Source organism: Zingiber officinale, chromosome 4A (assembly GCF_018446385.1).
Source record: "Zingiber officinale cultivar Zhangliang chromosome 4A, Zo_v1.1, whole genome shotgun sequence".
Taxonomy (NCBI): Eukaryota; Viridiplantae; Streptophyta; class Magnoliopsida; order Zingiberales; family Zingiberaceae; genus Zingiber; species Zingiber officinale.
Window position 1 is genome coordinate 121,578,131 of NC_055992.1, and position 17,609 is coordinate 121,595,739.

Sequence of the window (17,609 nt, forward strand, 5' to 3'; positions counted from 1 at the left end):
ACAAAGTGACCCGGAAAGACAAGAAGGTGCTCGGTGGAGTTGGATCAAATATCTTTTGGATATATATTTTTTTTTTAATGATTCAGAGGATGTGTTACTTATATTTATAGTTAGATTATGATCGCGATTCGACCGTAAATTATTATGATTTCTTCTTGGGTTCATCGTCTCCATCATATTATAGTTTTTATTCGGAGCGGACGAGATCATCCGGAAGTCTCCGGTGGTGGATAATTGGTCAGGTTATTAGGCGCCGAGCGAAGGTGTCCTCCGGACGACCTCCGGCCGTCCGCTCTGAACAAAAACTATGACATGATGAGGACGATGAACCCAAGAAGGGATCGCAACCATTTACGATTGGATCGCGATCACAATTTGATCGCAAATACAAGTGGCAACATCCTTTATATCATAAAAAATGATTCAAAAGATCCTACCTCGTGGAGTTGGGGCTGCTTCCTCCAATGAAACGGGACGAGGAGGGGCCACGGAATTGATAGAGGACAAACTTGCAAATTTGTGAAAAAGTTTAATTCCATTTGATAAAAATTTATTTTGTATTATTTTATATATATATATATATAAAGATTAAATAAATTTGAATAATTTATTAAGCGTTCATTAGATATATAAATAAATAAAACAACTCTCAAAACAAATAAATAAATTTATAATATTAAACTTTCTAACAAATCATTTAAATTTTAAACAATTAAAAATAGCTTAAATCAAGTTTAAACACATTAAAAAAAATAAATCAAAATTAATTAATTATTTTAATAACTTAATTCGATTTAATTTGACCGGATTAGCTTATCCAATAAAACTCGGCTAGGCTGCCCTACTAAGTACTAACATTGTTCGGAGGAGTCGGGGTAATGATACAGCGGTATAAATATTTTTTCAATTTTTCATATATTTATAAGGATTGAGTTATAATTTCGATAAATTAACAAATGATTTTTTTTAATAGAAAATAATGATGTATGGTAAATACCAACCCGTCACCTTCGGAATTAATCGTACATGATGTAACTTTAAATTTTAAAAAAAAAAACATTGCGCTTGAGTAGGGGTATAAATGAATCAAGTCGCTCGCGAGCTATTCGAAGCTCGATTCAATAAAAGTTCATTTGAGCTCGTTTAATGAGGCTCGTTAAGATAAATAAACCAAAGCTCAAGTTTCGTAATATTCGGCCCGTTAGCTCGTGAACACGTTCGTTAAGCTCATTAAGTAACTTTTAAATAAAAAATAATAGTTTTGATATTGAATTTATAGATTTTACGATCTACTTATGAAAAATATAGACAAATATATTAAATTTATTTATTAGAATAAAAATATTATTATAATTTTCTCTAAATATATAATTTAGTTTTTAATTAATATTTAAATTTATGATTTATATTTATTAAGCTCGTTTAGACTCGATAAAAGTTCGAATAAGCTCGTGAACCATGATTATATTTGTTAAATAAAACTCGAGCTCGGTTCGATCATAAACGAGTCAAGCGCAAACATTCAAAAGTTCGGCCGGCACGATTACACCTCTACGCTTGAGATATAAAACGGCAGCCTGTGTTCATGGAGGCCATCGTTGGTGGGAGTCTGCAGGCGGAGTTCGGCAGTGCAGCAGCAGCAACCTCGAAGCTAGTTCAAACTAGTGGGAGGTTGTGTGCCAGAGATGGTGCGAGGTAAGGTGCAGCTCAAGCTCATCGAGAACCCGGTTCACCGGCAAGTGACCTTTTGCAAGCGTCGGGCGGGGCTGCTGAAGAAGGCCCGCGAGCTGTCGGTGCTGTGCGACGCCGAAGTCGGCATCATGGTCTTCTCCGCCCACGGCAAGCTCTATGAACTGGCCACGAAGGGGTGTGTGTTCATATCCTACCACTTTCTTAGGGTTTACTCCCTCCCTCCATAGATCTAGTTCTTAATTAGTTGATGAGGTATATTTGGTTGGGCTATCTTGCAAGGACAATGGAGGGCTTGATCGAGAGGTACAAGATGACATCTAAAGAAGCTCAAAACTATGTGAGTGCTGCCATGGATCCACCTCAGGTCGGTTCATTGCTTCTGTCTCTTTCTCAGTAGCTAGCTGATCGAAGAATAAGATCTTAGAGATAAATGCTTAGCTTCCTTGAAATTTGATTAGTATAAATAAGATATCTCTGGTATTTGCTTTTATATATTCCTACTAATCTTCTTGGAATATATCTTAAAGTTGCCAAAATTATTTTGGTTGACTGTTGTGCTTGGTTAACTTGTCTATTAGTTTGACGATGATTGTGTAGGTTTAAATAATGTTTCTCACCTTACTTTTCAAAATGCTTCTTAGTGTATGTTGTAAATGCTTAATGTATAAATAATGTTGCACGCAATATTACAAATAATTTACTCAAACTCCCAACTGTATTTTAATAAATTTTTTTGAGACATTCTCTCTCCTCACCTTCCAAATCACTAGTTCCTTTTGTATTCTTTCTATATTTTTTTTCTTTCATTTTCTCACTCTTTTTCACGCCACTACTGACCGTCACTTTTGTCCGCCGATAACTTCATTGTTGGTTCTTGAAATTTAGATCCGGTAGATTTGGAAACCTCTTCACAAGAGCTATCTAGGACTACCCATTTTACAAGGTTTTCTTTCGATCCTGTTTGAACCTGTCGGCCCTTGCTCGTTCGTTTTTTTTTTATCGTTCGTCGACTTAGGGTTTAAGTTTTAGGGTTTATAAGTCAAAAACTAAAAAAAAAGTTTGAAAAAAAATTAAATTAACATAAAAAATAATAATTGAAGTTTGAACAATAAAATTTTTTCTCGTTGAAAACAATCTTAAATTGAAATAAATAAAAATAAGAACTTTTCCCCTAAAATAATAAAAAGGAAAGAAATAAATAATAATATTTTTTATCTAAAATTTTTTAAGCAAATCAAACAATTATAAATAAAGAAATCATTTTTTAAAAAAATTGAAATTATTTTATAATTTAATCATCATGTGTACACCTACCTGTAAGGCTATGTGTACACATAGCATGATCATATATATATATATATATATATATATGTGATATGCTGCCTGACTCTCCATGCGTAATGTCATCCACGACTCACTAAGAAATCGAGATGCCCAAATTAATTCCGGATGCTCGACTGACTTCTAGGTGTCCGACTCACTCAGTCGCACATGACAGTCGTGGACGTGCGAGTCGGGCAATATATCAAAATTATATTTATATATATAGATAGATAGATAAATAGAGAGAGAGAGAATGCATTATAGGGCTAGAAATGGAACCGCACACACACGAAGAGAGTCATAGGTACACATATGGGACTAGCTCCAAGTGTTAGCAACATGAAGGCTATCACAATCTTAGCAAAAGTAATTTACAAGGGTACCTTATTTCCAAAGTCATTAGTTTCTTACAAAACCTTGAGGGATTTTTGGATTTCAAGGGCATACATGATGATGCCTTTACAATCAATGTCACATTCATCTACTTACAAGATGTTGTGAAACTATGGTAGCATCATAATTTTGCGATAATAATAAGAGTCTTCCCTCAATAGATACTTAAAGAACTCAATAAAGAGTCTTCACCTATTAGGCCCATTGCTAGCATTGCTAAATCAATTATCGTTTAACTTAGAGAATATAGTGGAAGCCTAGACTTCTCTGTTGTTCCTGCAGTAGATTCCAAGTGGTATTAGAATTGGAGTTCTTTGACCAAGTGCCTATATTTCCTAGGAACCAACTCCCTCAACATACTTATAGAAAACAATGCATGTGTGATTCCGACATAGCGTTGCTGCCAAGGTCGAGCTAAGGCACTATCAACTCTACAATTCAACCAGGGGGTTGAAGACGAATCCAAGATATCTTGCCACAGTTTGAGAGTTGAATGATGAGAAGGATCTTGCCAACTCCAAGGCGTTAATACCAGAGGTCATACAAGTGGTTCATAAAGTATACAAGGATGTAATGGCGCGAAAGCTTTCGATGAAGCATCCATCAGGGCATGAGATAGATCACTAGATTGAGTTGGAGATAGGTGTTAAATGGAAGGCCATGACACCTCTAGAGTTAATTGAATTGTGGAAACAACTCTTAGACGTGGTTGACTCGTGCTATATTCGCACTTCTAAGGTCCCTTTTGGCACCTCAATCTTGTTTCAAAAGAAGGATAAGTTTTGGTGCATGTGCATCAACTACCAAACATTTAACAAGATCACCATCAAGAATAAGTACCTCATCTTTGTCATCAAACATATGGGCAAGGTATCTTACCAAGTCTAACTTTTTCCAAAGCTTAAGATTCATTGTCTTCCACGTGAACATGCATTCTCAAACCTTATCACGGAGACTAAGAGGACACAAGCAAAAGTAAGTCCAATCACTAACCAACAATCAATGTCACCTATTTCAAAAAAGATCTGGCGAGTACATCAATGTATATCTAGGGTTATTCGAAGAGGAGTTATAAATTACATTGAATACTTTGTGAAGTGGAGAATCTACCAAATACGAAGGCAAGTTGGATACAATTCACCGAGCATGTCAAGCGCTTCAAGGAGGAGAATGCACCAAGCGCATCACAAACATAGGTGGGGGAGAATGTCATAGTCTAAAAATTTTCAAGCCTACAAATTGTAAGTCCATAATTTTTCAACCCAAAGGGAGAATTTCTTGGTTCAAAAACATGCATAAGTGTGATCGATCTTCTTTACATTTCTAGCATGCATTCTAGGACATTCTCATTGTAAAAGCATCTAGATATTTTATAAATACTTTCTAGATACATAATGTCAAACACATCTTAAGTATTCATTTGGGAGGATACTTATAAATAACTCATTGTCTTTCATTTGTTATCATTCTCAAAGATAGAAAGTTCTCTTAGTAATCTCTTTAACTCTCTCAAGCCCTCTTAACTTCTCTAGTGTGTATCTCATATCAAAGCAAATTGTTTCTTGCATTATTTACCTCTGTCTCAAATTTAATAGGATTCCGAGCAAGAGATTTCCAGGCTAAAGGAAGAGATCAATGTTCTGCAAAAGAGCCTGAGGTATAACACATTTATTCCCTGACTTAACTGTTGAAGCACAAGTATACATACCGTCCTATAATAACAAAAAGTAGTCCTAATGAACATAATTTTGAGGATTGCACATCAGTTGAACCTATTTTTTTTTTGTTATAATGAATATTTATTATGACTGTGCATGAAGGCACATGTTTGGAGAAGGATGCTCTGGTCATGAGCAGATGAACCTTGATGAACTGTACATACTAGAAAGGCATTTTGGAATTTGGATAGACCACATCAGGACCAAGAAGGTCGAAAAACTTCCAAATTTAATCCTACACTAACTACTTTTTCATGTGCAATTTTCTGAGATTTTCAATCTCTCTCTCCCCCTTTTTGACTCCAGATGCAGATCATGTTCCAAGAGATTGAATCCCTGAAGAGCAAGGTAACTCTTTCATATCTTCAAACACGATCTGTCTGAAAATTTTCATTGTTTCAATTCATTGTGCAGGAGGACATGCTGAAAGCCACCAATGAGTTCCTTCAAGAGAAGGTCTAACAGTCTCTATTGTTCTTCAGAACAAAATATTATTTGGCATCAACTTCTCTCATTGTTTATTGATTTTGTGGCAGATTGTGGAGGAACAGGGGGCTTATGATGCAGCCTCAGTGATGGTCCAACCCAAAGGGCACTTTGAGATGCCTCCAACTGCAGTTGCTGACCACATTAATGCTTACCCACTGACTGTACAGGACCAGCTTAACAATTTTGAGGGCCCTGAAACAGGCTTCTCCTTCTGAATGGTAATAAGGATAGTTGAGGGGCTTAAATTAATATTTGTCTGGTGTGCCCTGTATTTTTACTATGTGTGAGAGCTGTATTCAATAATGTGCCTCCCAGTCAACATCCATGTATTTGTGTTCTCTCAATTGGAGTTTTTTTTTATTTTATTAAAAAAAAATCAGAAACCAAAACTTTCCTGTTGCTATGGATTTTTTTCTTCTCCTCTTTTCATTTCTTTTCAAGAAAAAAAACCTTACACTGTTCTTGCTTTTCTGATGCTAGCTAGATTATTTCAACTTCGATCTTTCTTTTCTGAAACAAAAAAGCTCAAGAGATTCAGGTTCCTTGGCAATTTTAAAAACTAAGCCAACCTGATGATACCTTCAGAGGCCATGTTTCAGAAGGTTCAGATACTTGATCACTCAATGGCATAAAAATTTTTGCTGAATCCTAACAAGAGAGGTTAGACTGTATCGACAGTAGATGTGTTTTGGAATTAATCACCTATGTATCAGAACTTATGACAAGAATGATGGCTACGTGATAAACTTGCAAAGTGAATGTCTCCATCTGTCACAGTTCATTCACTCATGTAGTGTTTTGTTAAATTAAATATCAATGAACATGGTGAAATAATTTCATTATTAATGATAAATGTGTCGCTTTATTGACAAAATGTAAACTACCAACAATGGCAAATTGCTCAACATCAGAATTGCATGATTGACTTGAAGTAAAATACTACTGCCACTAACCTTAAAAATGAAATGACCAATCGACTGGTTAGTCAAATCCAAAACCTCCTTTACTGTTTCAGGCAAGAACCAGGCCCTACCGGAGGGGCACGTCCAGGTCCTGCTAATGGTGCAGCAGCAATCCCCCTCTGGTTGAGCAAACACCTGAACCGAGCCAATCTCCCTGTAACTAGTGTTGGATCACTTGCTAGTTTCTCAATAGGAGTCCACAGTCGTTCTTCACAGAATTCACAAAACAAAGTTCAGTCCTTAGAGAATTTTGGGTGAACAAAAATACCAAAATTTATTTCAACACTTTACCTGCAGCAGCTGCAGCCCTTGGCCAAATGGTTTGCTCGATATCAGATGCATCAATTTGTTCTCCCCACATGCACACCTCACCGCCTATAACTCGTTTTTGTTGTTCAGGGATAGTAATGTTTGTGAGGGGTTCATTCATGTAGAACCCCTCCCATGTAGCATCTAAGTGATCTAAATACCACTTGTCCTGGTTGCTGACGATGCATCTAAGTCCCATAGCGACCACCTTCTCCGCTACTCCATCGCCGAGCCTATAAACAGTTTCAAAAAATTACAATGTAGATCATACACCATCACTAAAGCAGATTATCATTTTGTTTGGGAAAGTGAGAATTCATTTCATAATAGCTGAACTCTGCACCTTTTCTTGGAAGCATCCTCTGAAGGTCACTAGAAATATCGAATTACAAGCATGTTGAAACTAGAGTTATGAATGATTGCCCAACATTGTTAAACCTGCCATGCCATCCAAATATGAAAGACACATTGCAATCTTACTAATATAGTGCTTTATATCGTGACAAATATTCATTTTGAAGTTAACAAATCAATTTTTCTGAAGACGGCAGCCCCAATTCATAGACCTTGACGACAACTTCATACCACCATGGTCCTGCTAACTAACCTAGTTGGCACCTTTATGCAATGAACGTAATTTTAAACAATGTTTAAGATAGTTGCTTTAGTTACAAAAATGGGATAACTTACAACTATTAGAGTATGTATGTCAATATATGAATACAAACATGGTAATAAAGATTGCACGAGCATCGATTTCCAATGAGGATTATATTCCAAGAATGAAAATTGATATTTAGAATGTGTTTGTCCTGTCTAGTATCAGTTACAGAACAATTAAACTACTTTTGCAATGTATCTCTCATTTTAGTATCAGTTAGAGATGTGTACCAGTTATGAACTACAGTTTCAGGGCTTAGTTGTTTCCCAAAGTTGTCGAAAGTCTCTTCCCTGTATTTGAGAAGACTAAAGGTTAGAGCACAAGTTATCCGAATATACACCTTGGTAGACGAGGCTTCGTACCAATTGATGACTTCATATCCATGCGATATAGCTATTTTTTGTGCCCGCAAAACAAAGTACTTGTAGCCATCAGATTCAGTCATCCCATGTTTATTCAACCTGTAACATAGATGTCAGCTAGGGCTTCTTTAAGTTGATAAAAAAAAACAGTCCATATGGTAAGGAACATCTCCTGAACAAATATCTAGATTATTAAACAAACACACAAACACTTCACATGTACTGGTCCAACCCAAACATCAGGTTGTTTGTGAAAGAAAGTTTTCAAGTTTTCTTTCGATGATTAACTCGACAGACAAGAAATTAGATTGTTTTTTACAAGGAGGGATTGAAGTGTATCGACCAAACCTAACCAGTTCTTATTGTGACAGTCTAGTTCAACCATGGATGAGAGGCTGTCCTACGTAACTGAAACCAATCTTTGAGATTGCTAAGAATTGAGAGCTTTAGTAGGCCTAACAATAAGTATTTTGTATTATGATGATATTATGATTTTGATTTACTCTTCTTTTTTCAATATGTATTGCTTGAACTAATACAGCGGTTGCTTACTAAAGTATATTATTGCCATTATATTTGTTACCTCAGAAATCTCACACGCTACGCTAGTGCTTGAAGAGAAACAAGATTGAGTATCAAGGCAGCAAACAAACATGACCTGATTGATTTTCAATGCACGACTGATTAAAAATACAGTAGGAAAAGAAAGAAATTTGACAAGAAAATGTGACGATCGATGATAATGATAATCTGTGATTCTTTTGCTTACACTACCAAGACTTTTTAATTATATAGGTTATATACCATTCCTTTACATGAGGGGTATCAGACCAGCAACCTGCAATTGAGAAACAGAAATGTTGAAGTTAGATACTCTCTCATGTACTGTAAGAAATAAAACTATCGGCTGTATCTAAACTTTAAAGTATGTTCCTTAACCAAGTTTAGCCTTAATTTATGAGATACTAACTAAAACATAAAAGGGGAAGTTGAAAGAAGCAAAAGTAAAGAATGAATACTTTGAAAATATCAAATGCCATGAAAGGACCATAATGCACCCTGTTAGAAGTAGTAGTAAATGTTCAAACTTACTTGTGTTTACTTCGTCACCTCCTAGGTGGACAAACTTGAAGTTGAAAATCTTTGAGAAATCTGAAAAAAAAAAATCAATCCAAAATTGAGGAAGTATTCAGACAAATAATTTTTGTTGTCTTAAGGAATCAATTGCTCCAGAATGTCTTACATACAAGGTTTATTGGCTGCATGATTATATAATGAAACGAGACCTAATTTCGGAGAAAATATATTTTAGGAAACATTCTTATGGTAGGGGGAAATTTTTATTAAATAAGAACACACACAGGAAGAAGGGAAATGTTGTTCCTATGTGCATTGGCATGTTTGAAATGGAAATTTTGATGCTGCAATACATGTGGGGAGCAAAGAAAATCAAGTAGTCTGCAGTTCAAAATAATGACCAACTTTGACTGCAGAAATCATGGTTCCTTATTCTTAATGAATCAAGAACAAGACAATGCGAACCTCGACCAAGACAGAATTTGAAAACTAGAAAGGTGCAACAGAAAAGAAAAATAACACGTTTTGGTCATGCCTACAACTTTAAGAGACAAAATTAGTAGTCTATGTGATGAGTTCTTTTTGCTGAGGTGGCTGCCCAAGCAATGAAGGGTCACGTAGTGTTTCTTGCAAGGAACTCTTCTCAGCTATGCTTGACTGAACTCACTCACCTTTCATGTTTTTAATGCCTAGAGTCAGTCAGATACTCAACTATTTCTTCTCAAGGCAATCGCTTAGGCAATGTCACATACCTTCTGATAAAATTGTTTCATATGGAATACAAATAAATATATGAAAACCCTGAACATATTAGTGTTGTGCTAGGGCAAGTTACATAAATATCTCAAACCTTAATGCATAAAAAACAGATACGACTATATCAACGAGGAAATGAATTTTACCAGAAAGAATTCCTTCTATTACTTCGAATGTGAACTCCTTACTGACATCAAGAGGCTGATTGCAATCTGATGATGGCCATAAATCAGGATATCCAACACCCCTGCATAACAGAAATCTAAACATTAGATGGTCTAGATCTAAAATCATATTAATAAGTAAAGAAAATACCAATTATATTAGAATAACAAGATAAGCAAAATACAGGAAAATCAACAAGATAAGCTCTCCTTTGTGTAATGTATGCAAGATGAGAATTAATTTGTATTTTGTTAGGGTATACAATCAATCATACCTTACTCAGAATCTTAATATATTACAAACTCATACTGTCGATATAACAGAGGTATGATTTGTAAAGTGGGGAAGCCTTATCTTAGAACATTGTCAAAAGAGGGTGATGGAGCACATTCAGTAGTTGATCTGGACATGGAAGATATCAGAGAAATATGAACTGAACAACATCAATTGAAGACTGTATAATAACATTATCAGATTATCAAGACTCTTATTTGTGCACAGACAATAACTCCAACTGACCACACTCCAAGGAACATAGATCCACACAGCAATGTAGGCTAGCCAACTAGAACATTCTAAAAAACCAACGAGAAATAACATTTTCTGAGAATTGATTATGAAGGTTTCATGATATTCACATTACATTAAATTAGAATCTGAAAGTCAAATTATTGAACTAGAGAGGAAAAATTATTAATGTTAAATATGAATGCAAGCTCTTTTATCTTAACGCCTAAAAAGGATTTAGAATTGATCTACCATGAGTGAGAATGGCCTGGAACATCAATCTCAGCCAAGACATTTATTCCCCTTCTTTGTGCATACCTGAAATTTTTATGAAGGGTTAACCATATAAACAAAAATAATATCATAGAAGATCATGCTAATTCACAATAAGAGAAGACTGATAGATGCATATGAAGCATTTAAACCATAAATATATATGGAGGATACTTATAAATATGAGTTAACATACACCAATGCTTCACATAACTCTCAAATTATTTCTCTCCTACCCTTCAGCATATAGCAGAGAGCCCTAGATGAAGAATTATATTATCTGTATTATACACTGGAATCAGGAAGATATGATCTTTAACTTTCTATATGTAATAGGCATTTACAGCATCATTTGTTTGGTTCTATAAAATGAGAATATTGTTTTACTTTGGAAGGTTTAGTTGCATGATGTATCCTGTTAAGGCAAGTTGCAAGTAGTTTCATCAATGTCAATGCAGAAGAAATATGTCCTCTCAATTTCGAGGAACTTGTTTTTTTAAAGAGTTTCTATTATATGCCATGTCAATTCAGGTGCAGGAGGATGGCAATAGTAAATTAGAGACTATATTATTAAGAAAGAGTTGTAACTTATGTCAATTAACCAAAGGCTATTAAATAATCTAGGTGACATCAAACCAAATCAGACCAGCAAAAAATGAAAAAAGCTTCATTGTTTAAGCAGTAAATCTTACTGTACAATTTCAAGAGCATTGGCCACAGTGTACCGCTCGGAATAAGAGTATGAGCCAACCCACAATCTTGGAAATGATGGTATCTCCAAGGGGAAGGATTGCTCATCCACAATGTGCCAGTGAAGCACATTCTGTACAAAATTTACAAGAATAGAATAATGCCACTTGTATAAGAAAGTGACATCTAAAGAAAAATGAAAAATAATAATCCATAATCTTAGAGCACTGAAAAAAGAAGAAGTGCAGATATACTAAAAGAGTAGAAACTTACCAACTTACTATAGGTCATTGAATCAATAACAACTTTCATTACTGGTAGAGGTAGGTAATGCCGAGAAGTGTCTGCATCATACAAAAATCATATAAGTATCAAACAATTAATGCAAGAGGCTAATCCACCACTAAAGTACTAACCCATTTTGGAGGGACTCACTCTCACATATAAAGACCTTTAGGAATGTAGCACTCATGAGTTGTGGCTCCCTATGGAAATGAAAAATTGAATGCCTACATTGGGATCCCATGGCAACCCAAACCCACCTCAAGTAAGATCCCCCAAATCTTTGCTTGACCTTCTAGATCTAACTACACATCGCCAATGGTCCCTCCATGCATATTATGTTTATAACATATTCTAATGTATGAGCTGCCTCAAGCAAAATCACCTATCAAAGCTTACCATGCACCAAAAATGTTGTCATCACACTTGACATTCATTAATTGTTTGTCGTTTTAAAAGAAAATTGGGCATAAGCCACTTTAATGAAATGAGAAAATTTGTAAGAAGTTCTGAACTGCTACTTTCTTCCATTTTCTATGAAAAATGGTGTAGATAGATTCATCTTATAAAAAGTACTTGGCTAATACATACCATAGGCACCAAACCCTTAGTAATAATTTAAACATATACAAAATAATAACGTAGAAATGTTCTTGAATACAACGTACCAATAAGAAGTCCACGATAAGGAAACCTTGGTTCATCAAAAATAGACCAAGGAGCTGAATGTAATTCAACAATTCTCTCATCGAAATTAAAGTGGCACAATTGACTGAAAGTCTGCAAAATCACACGATTAAGTAGTTGGTTAAACAAAATCAGGTGCAGTAATTCAGCAAAAACACAACTGCTTGAATGACATGTTGAAGTTACCTCCAAAGCATGAAGCGCTCCATAAACAGTTTGTGCCTGCAAAAATTATACAAGCATGTAAATTAAATATATTTGTATTCAAGAATGAGAAGTTTACACTTCAAACTAGAATGGCTGTTCAACAATCCTTTAAGACTAACAAAAAATCCTCCTAAATTAATAAACAGTAAATTAAATTGACATCCTTATAAGTTAATCGGATGACATTTGTCCTCTTTACTGCTGATGCATGGGCTTAAGTTTGGCTGATTCTTGTGCGAGTCAGGCAAACACATAACTATTTCTTAATTAGAAGTCAATTGGATGACATTTCTCCACTTTATTGCCGATGCTTGGTCTTAAATTTGGCTAATTCTTGTGTAATCAGGCCAACACCACATAAGTGTTTCTTAATTGGATAGTCTCCAGAGGTTTTACCATTTTATCTATGCCACCCTACCTAGCAGAGGGTCAATATTTATGAATGTTCACTGATTCTTTCTTCTAGGATTGTTGTGCATTGTGGAATGTGTCATCTTAATTTGTCAACTTTTTTATTAGGATTCAGTAATCCCATTTAAATTTGGCAAAAAAAAAAAATACAGTAAAGCTAGTATTAAATTTATTTTAACTAAAAAAAGTATGATTTTAGCCAAGTTTTCATTCTTGTGACTTCGATATAGGTTTGGAGCAAACTAAATTTAAAAAGACATATATATATATATATATAAAGCAACTATGCACTGGAAAAATACAGTTTAATCTTATTCTTTGCATCTTGAAGATTTTATTTGTAGCTTTTTGTTTCCAGAAACGGATAAGAAATCAGTTTGCAAGAACATAAGACAAAGAGTGTGACTAGAAATAAGAGATGGACCAATTAGTTTCTCAAGTTTTTAACTGGAACATCAGTATCAAAATGTAACTGGAACATGAACTTTGAGACAATAGAATATATAAATATGTAGTTCTCAACATGAATTTCAAGATGTGATGATATTAATGTCAGTTAAAACATGTTCATGTACCTCTACATTTGCATATATGAGACCTCCAAGAGCAGGAACATCCAATTTATAGGACTCATCAACCCCAAAATTCAGCTGCATAATCAATCAAACAAATCATCAGCAAGGCAAGGATAAATATGCTCCACCAGGCTAAATTTTACTTCTCAATATATCTTAATTTGTAACAAATCTGTGATGCATGGTAACCAAAGTAGGATCCAGGTTCGGCAGAAAAAAAAAATCTCTACATGAATATATTATGCCAGTGAAAGGCTTTCAAACTGTTCCATTCTTCTAATTTTCAAGTGCCACTATTGATGTCTTCACTCAAGAAAAAAAAAACTAATCAGCATGCAAAGTGAAGTATGAAATTCAGCATTTCAAGATTCAAGATCGTACATAAGACGGTTAATAATTTTATTTTAACAATGAAAAATCTACAAATAACAGCTAGAAATGAAGAACAATTACCACATCATCTGCTGAAGAGATTGCGACATTTAACCCAGCGAGCACCATCGAACTTGGAACTCGGCCATCAACAATATGATTCACTTGGACCACATCAACCATCCTCCAAAAAGCTTCCTTCAATAGCCCGGAGCCGTCCGGGTAGTTGCTTCCCCTTGTCGTCAACTTGAAATCCTTGCTCAAGGACAGCGTCTGCGAGCCATGGCTCTCCGACTTGGGCATCGGCCAGACGCTAACTCCGTCGTCTTCTCCGCCAAACGCCAGCGCGAAAAAAGCAAGGAACCCGAGCAAGAGCGCAACTCCTCTTCCCTCATTTCCCTTTTCCATCAGCATTTCAAGAGAAAAGGGGCAATCTTTTTACCAAACAAAGATGGAATTGAGAGAGCAAAACAGAAAGAATGGTTCTAAATGAGCGATTTTTGCTGCATTTCGAGCAACGCGAATGGCTAAGGCCGGATTGCAAGAGCAAGCACAAGAACAGGAACGACATAAAAAGAACTGAGGGATCAGAGAAGGGAAGCAATAGACGCAAGGGGAAGATGCAAAGAGCGTGAAGAGCGAACATTGCGGGAATGGAATTTTGTCGACGACGAAACAAACAAAAAACCGTTAATAATTTTTTTTATTATTATTATCATTATTATTTTTATGACACTACCTCCAAAATAAATGTTCCATAAATATTTTATAAAAATTAGCCATTGCTCAGGTAAATTGCGTGTGAAATATAAAACAATATACATAATGATAAAAAATTAATTTAATATTACACTTGATTTTAGTAGATTGAGAAAAATATATTTTCTAATATTGCTAACCTCAGGTATTCATAGAAAATTTCTCAATAATACATAAACTTTTATTAGGAGTGATTAATGAGAAAATTTTCTAATAAATAATATCCTACATAATCTTGAATTCGTTAAAAAAAATAAATCAAAAATATCTCATAACAATTTTAAATCAAAATTTCTGTATAATTATTTTATGTTTAAAATTTAAAATCTAACATATAGGTATTTAGTTCTTGCGACGACTAAATTTTGAAGTCCGGATCTATGTAAACTTTTCACTAATCATCCCGGTAAATTGAAAAACATGTTTAGGAAGTTCAGATTTAATTTAGAATAATGGATATAATGATAACCAACTGGACTGGGCCTTCCGGCACGGCCCGTGGGCTAAAATCATCTGCTATCACGTGAGTAAATTATCCAATTAAAGTAACTTCGCAGGAGTTGCCACCAGCACGAGCGGCTCCTTCTTCCTCACGACAATCCCAAACACCTCGCCCATGTCCACCTCCTGCCTTCTCACTCCCATCGGCAACGCCCAGTCGAATCCGTGTAATAGATTGGCCAGCGTAAGCTCCACAACCGCCTCTGCCATCGGGATCCCCATACAGATCCTCCGGCCGCTGCCGAACGGCACGAGCTCGAAGTGCTGCCCTAGGTAGTCGATGGGGCTTCCCTCGAACCGCTCCGGCCGGAACTCCTCGAGTTTATCCCATGTGCCGGCATCCCGCCCGATGCTCCACACGTTGATGTAGACTCTGGTGCCAGCGGCGACGTCGTAGCCGGCGACCCTACAGCGCTGCTGGCACTCGCGGGGCAGCAGAAGGGCGGCTACCGGGTGGAGCCGGAAGATCTCCTTGACGACGGCGTGCAGGTAGCTGAGCCGCTCAAGGTCCCCCTCGTCGACGTGGAGTTTTCCAGCCGCCACTCGGCGGACTTCCTCCTGGGCTCTGGCGAGAGCGCGAGGAGTCCTCGCTAGCTCCGCCATGGCCCATACCATTGCCTCCGCCATTGCGTCCGTTCCGCCGAACAACAAATCCTGCCACAATTTGGGAGAAAAGTGATAGATTTCAAGATTATTGGCGTAAAATCTCTAGATCAAAATTTTTGTTGGTGGTTTTTACCAGGAGAAGAGCTTTGACACCGTCCCTGGTGAGGCCGACTTCGTTATCACTCTTTTCCTCTCTGAGTAAGTTCACCAGAATAGTGGTAAAGGTGCCGTCGTCAGCGCCGCCGCCGGCGCTTTCTCGCGCTTTAATTTCCCTCTCGAACAAGCTGTCCATCTCCTTAAAGTTCTTCTCCAGCCTCCCCTGCACCCCTGTGATGGCGTTGAGCCAGCGGTGCGCCGATGGGAAGAAGTCCCCTGCGACGAACCCACCCAAAAGCTCTGCCGTCCGCGATATCATTCCTCCGAGCTCGCTCCTCGAGCACTCCCCGGCCGCCGCGAACCTCTTCCCGAACACGGCCCGGCAAATGATGCAGCACGACAAACAGAGCAGACTCTCGCTTAGGTTGACCGCGCGGCCGGACGAGGCGGCGGCGGCCACGGTGCGCGTCAGGATGCGCACCTCCTCCTCCCTCGTGCCGGCGAGGCGTTGGATCTGGCGCGGGCTGAGGAAGTGGACGGCTGCGAGCCGGTGCGCGCGGGCTCAGCGGGGGGTGTAAGGGGCGAGAGCGAGGTCGAGGCCGCCGTAGGAGAGGCGGCGCCAGGTCGTGAGGTCGGGGCGGGAGCAGAAGGCGAGGTCGTGCGTCTTGAGTACCTCGCGGGCGAGGGCGGGGGAGGAGACGACGAGGGCGGGGACGCGGCCGAGCTGGAGGCGGACGAGGGGGCCGTAGGCAGCCGAGAGCAGATGGAGGGAGCGGTGGGGGAGTCCGCCGATCAGCTGGTGGAGGTTGCCGATGACCGGGAGCCCCGGCGGACCGGGTGCGAGGCGGAGCCTGCTGGATTCGTCGTCCGCCTTCTCGCGGCGGAGGTAGAAGAGTAGCACCAACGTGAAGGAGAGGAGTAGGAGTGCCGCGAAGATGAATTGGAGGCCCTGCTGGGACTCCTCTCCGGCGGCCGAAGGAGCAGCAGACATTGTCGATCACCTTCCCAATTTACTCATATATTGATCTACTCCGATCATCTCTCTCAACCATCGTTGACTAGAAATATAGTTTTTATATATGAAACAAAAACTTTAAAGTTCATACATAAATCCACAAATATGAAAAGGATCTTAGGGAGCCTTAACACCAGATATCTACTTAGACAAAGGCAGTTCACATCCTTTAGTCCGCAAGGATGAACCATTTTTCATCATTGATGAAAAATGATGGTCCCATGTGTAAAATAATTGGAGGCTATCATTTTCCACCAAAGATATCTGCATTGTTCAACATGTAATAATAATAATAATAATAATAATAATAATAATAATAATAATAATAATAATAATAATAATAATATTAATACTAATAGTAATAATAATAATAATAATAATAGATCCGGCGGTAAGAACAAGGGACCCTCATTCTGGGAAGTCAATGTCACGTGGAAGTCAAATGGCCAGGTGGCCGACCGGATATTGGTGGGTCGAACGCCCGACCGGCTGATCGGTGTCTAATTGGCAGAAGGCGCCCCAGCAGGAAACTGGGCCCCGGCGCTCATGGTACAGGATCATAGGGCCGAACGGATGGCACGCTCGGTCGAAAACATAAGGTAGCATACTGCGAACAGTCCCCACATAGCACATTATCGAGGATCTCCCAAGCATACTAGGGCATATGGGGGGCCGGATGTGATGTGAGTGCCGGACGGGAGGTGAGCGCCGGCCGGCCGGC

The 17,609-nt window shown here is 37.9% G+C and overlaps 4 protein-coding genes across 4 annotated transcripts; 1 reads left to right on the plus strand and 3 right to left on the minus strand.

Annotated features, from left to right (window-relative positions):
* Positions 1–1,595: 1,595 nt before the first annotated feature.
* On the plus strand, positions 1,596–5,830 carry LOC121972714 (MADS-box transcription factor 26-like). Its single transcript, XM_042524359.1, has 7 exons — positions 1,596–1,867; positions 1,972–2,056; positions 5,004–5,065; positions 5,229–5,337; positions 5,433–5,474; positions 5,541–5,582; positions 5,663–5,830. Exons 1-7 carry the CDS (start codon positions 1,686–1,688, stop codon positions 5,828–5,830), a joined length of 690 nt encoding a protein of 229 aa, XP_042380293.1. The 5' UTR covers positions 1,596–1,685.
* A 702-nt stretch (positions 5,831–6,532) lies between these two features.
* On the minus strand, positions 6,533–14,482 carry LOC121973606 (beta-hexosaminidase 3-like). Its single transcript, XM_042525000.1, has 14 exons — positions 13,993–14,482; positions 13,540–13,614; positions 12,533–12,568; positions 12,328–12,439; positions 11,651–11,721; positions 11,380–11,510; positions 10,667–10,732; positions 9,889–9,989; positions 9,002–9,061; positions 8,714–8,747; positions 7,910–8,008; positions 7,778–7,837; positions 6,869–7,119; positions 6,533–6,785 (listed from the first exon to the last, which is right to left on the minus strand). Exons 1-14 carry the CDS (start codon positions 14,323–14,325, stop codon positions 6,619–6,621), a joined length of 1,596 nt encoding a protein of 531 aa, XP_042380934.1. The 5' UTR covers positions 14,326–14,482; the 3' UTR covers positions 6,533–6,618.
* A 577-nt stretch (positions 14,483–15,059) lies between these two features.
* LOC121970826 (cytochrome P450 71A9-like) lies at positions 15,060–16,984 on the minus strand. Its single transcript, XM_042521801.1, has 2 exons — positions 15,911–16,984; positions 15,060–15,825 (listed from the first exon to the last, which is right to left on the minus strand). The coding sequence occupies exons 1-2, from the start codon at positions 16,190–16,192 to the stop codon at positions 15,211–15,213; spliced, it is 897 nt and encodes a 298-aa protein (XP_042377735.1). The 5' UTR covers positions 16,193–16,984; the 3' UTR covers positions 15,060–15,210.
* On the minus strand, positions 16,436–16,864 carry LOC121970827 (cytochrome P450 71A1-like). Its single transcript, XM_042521802.1, has one exon. It carries the CDS (start codon positions 16,862–16,864, stop codon positions 16,436–16,438), a length of 429 nt encoding a protein of 142 aa, XP_042377736.1.
* Positions 16,985–17,609: the final 625 nt, after the last annotated feature.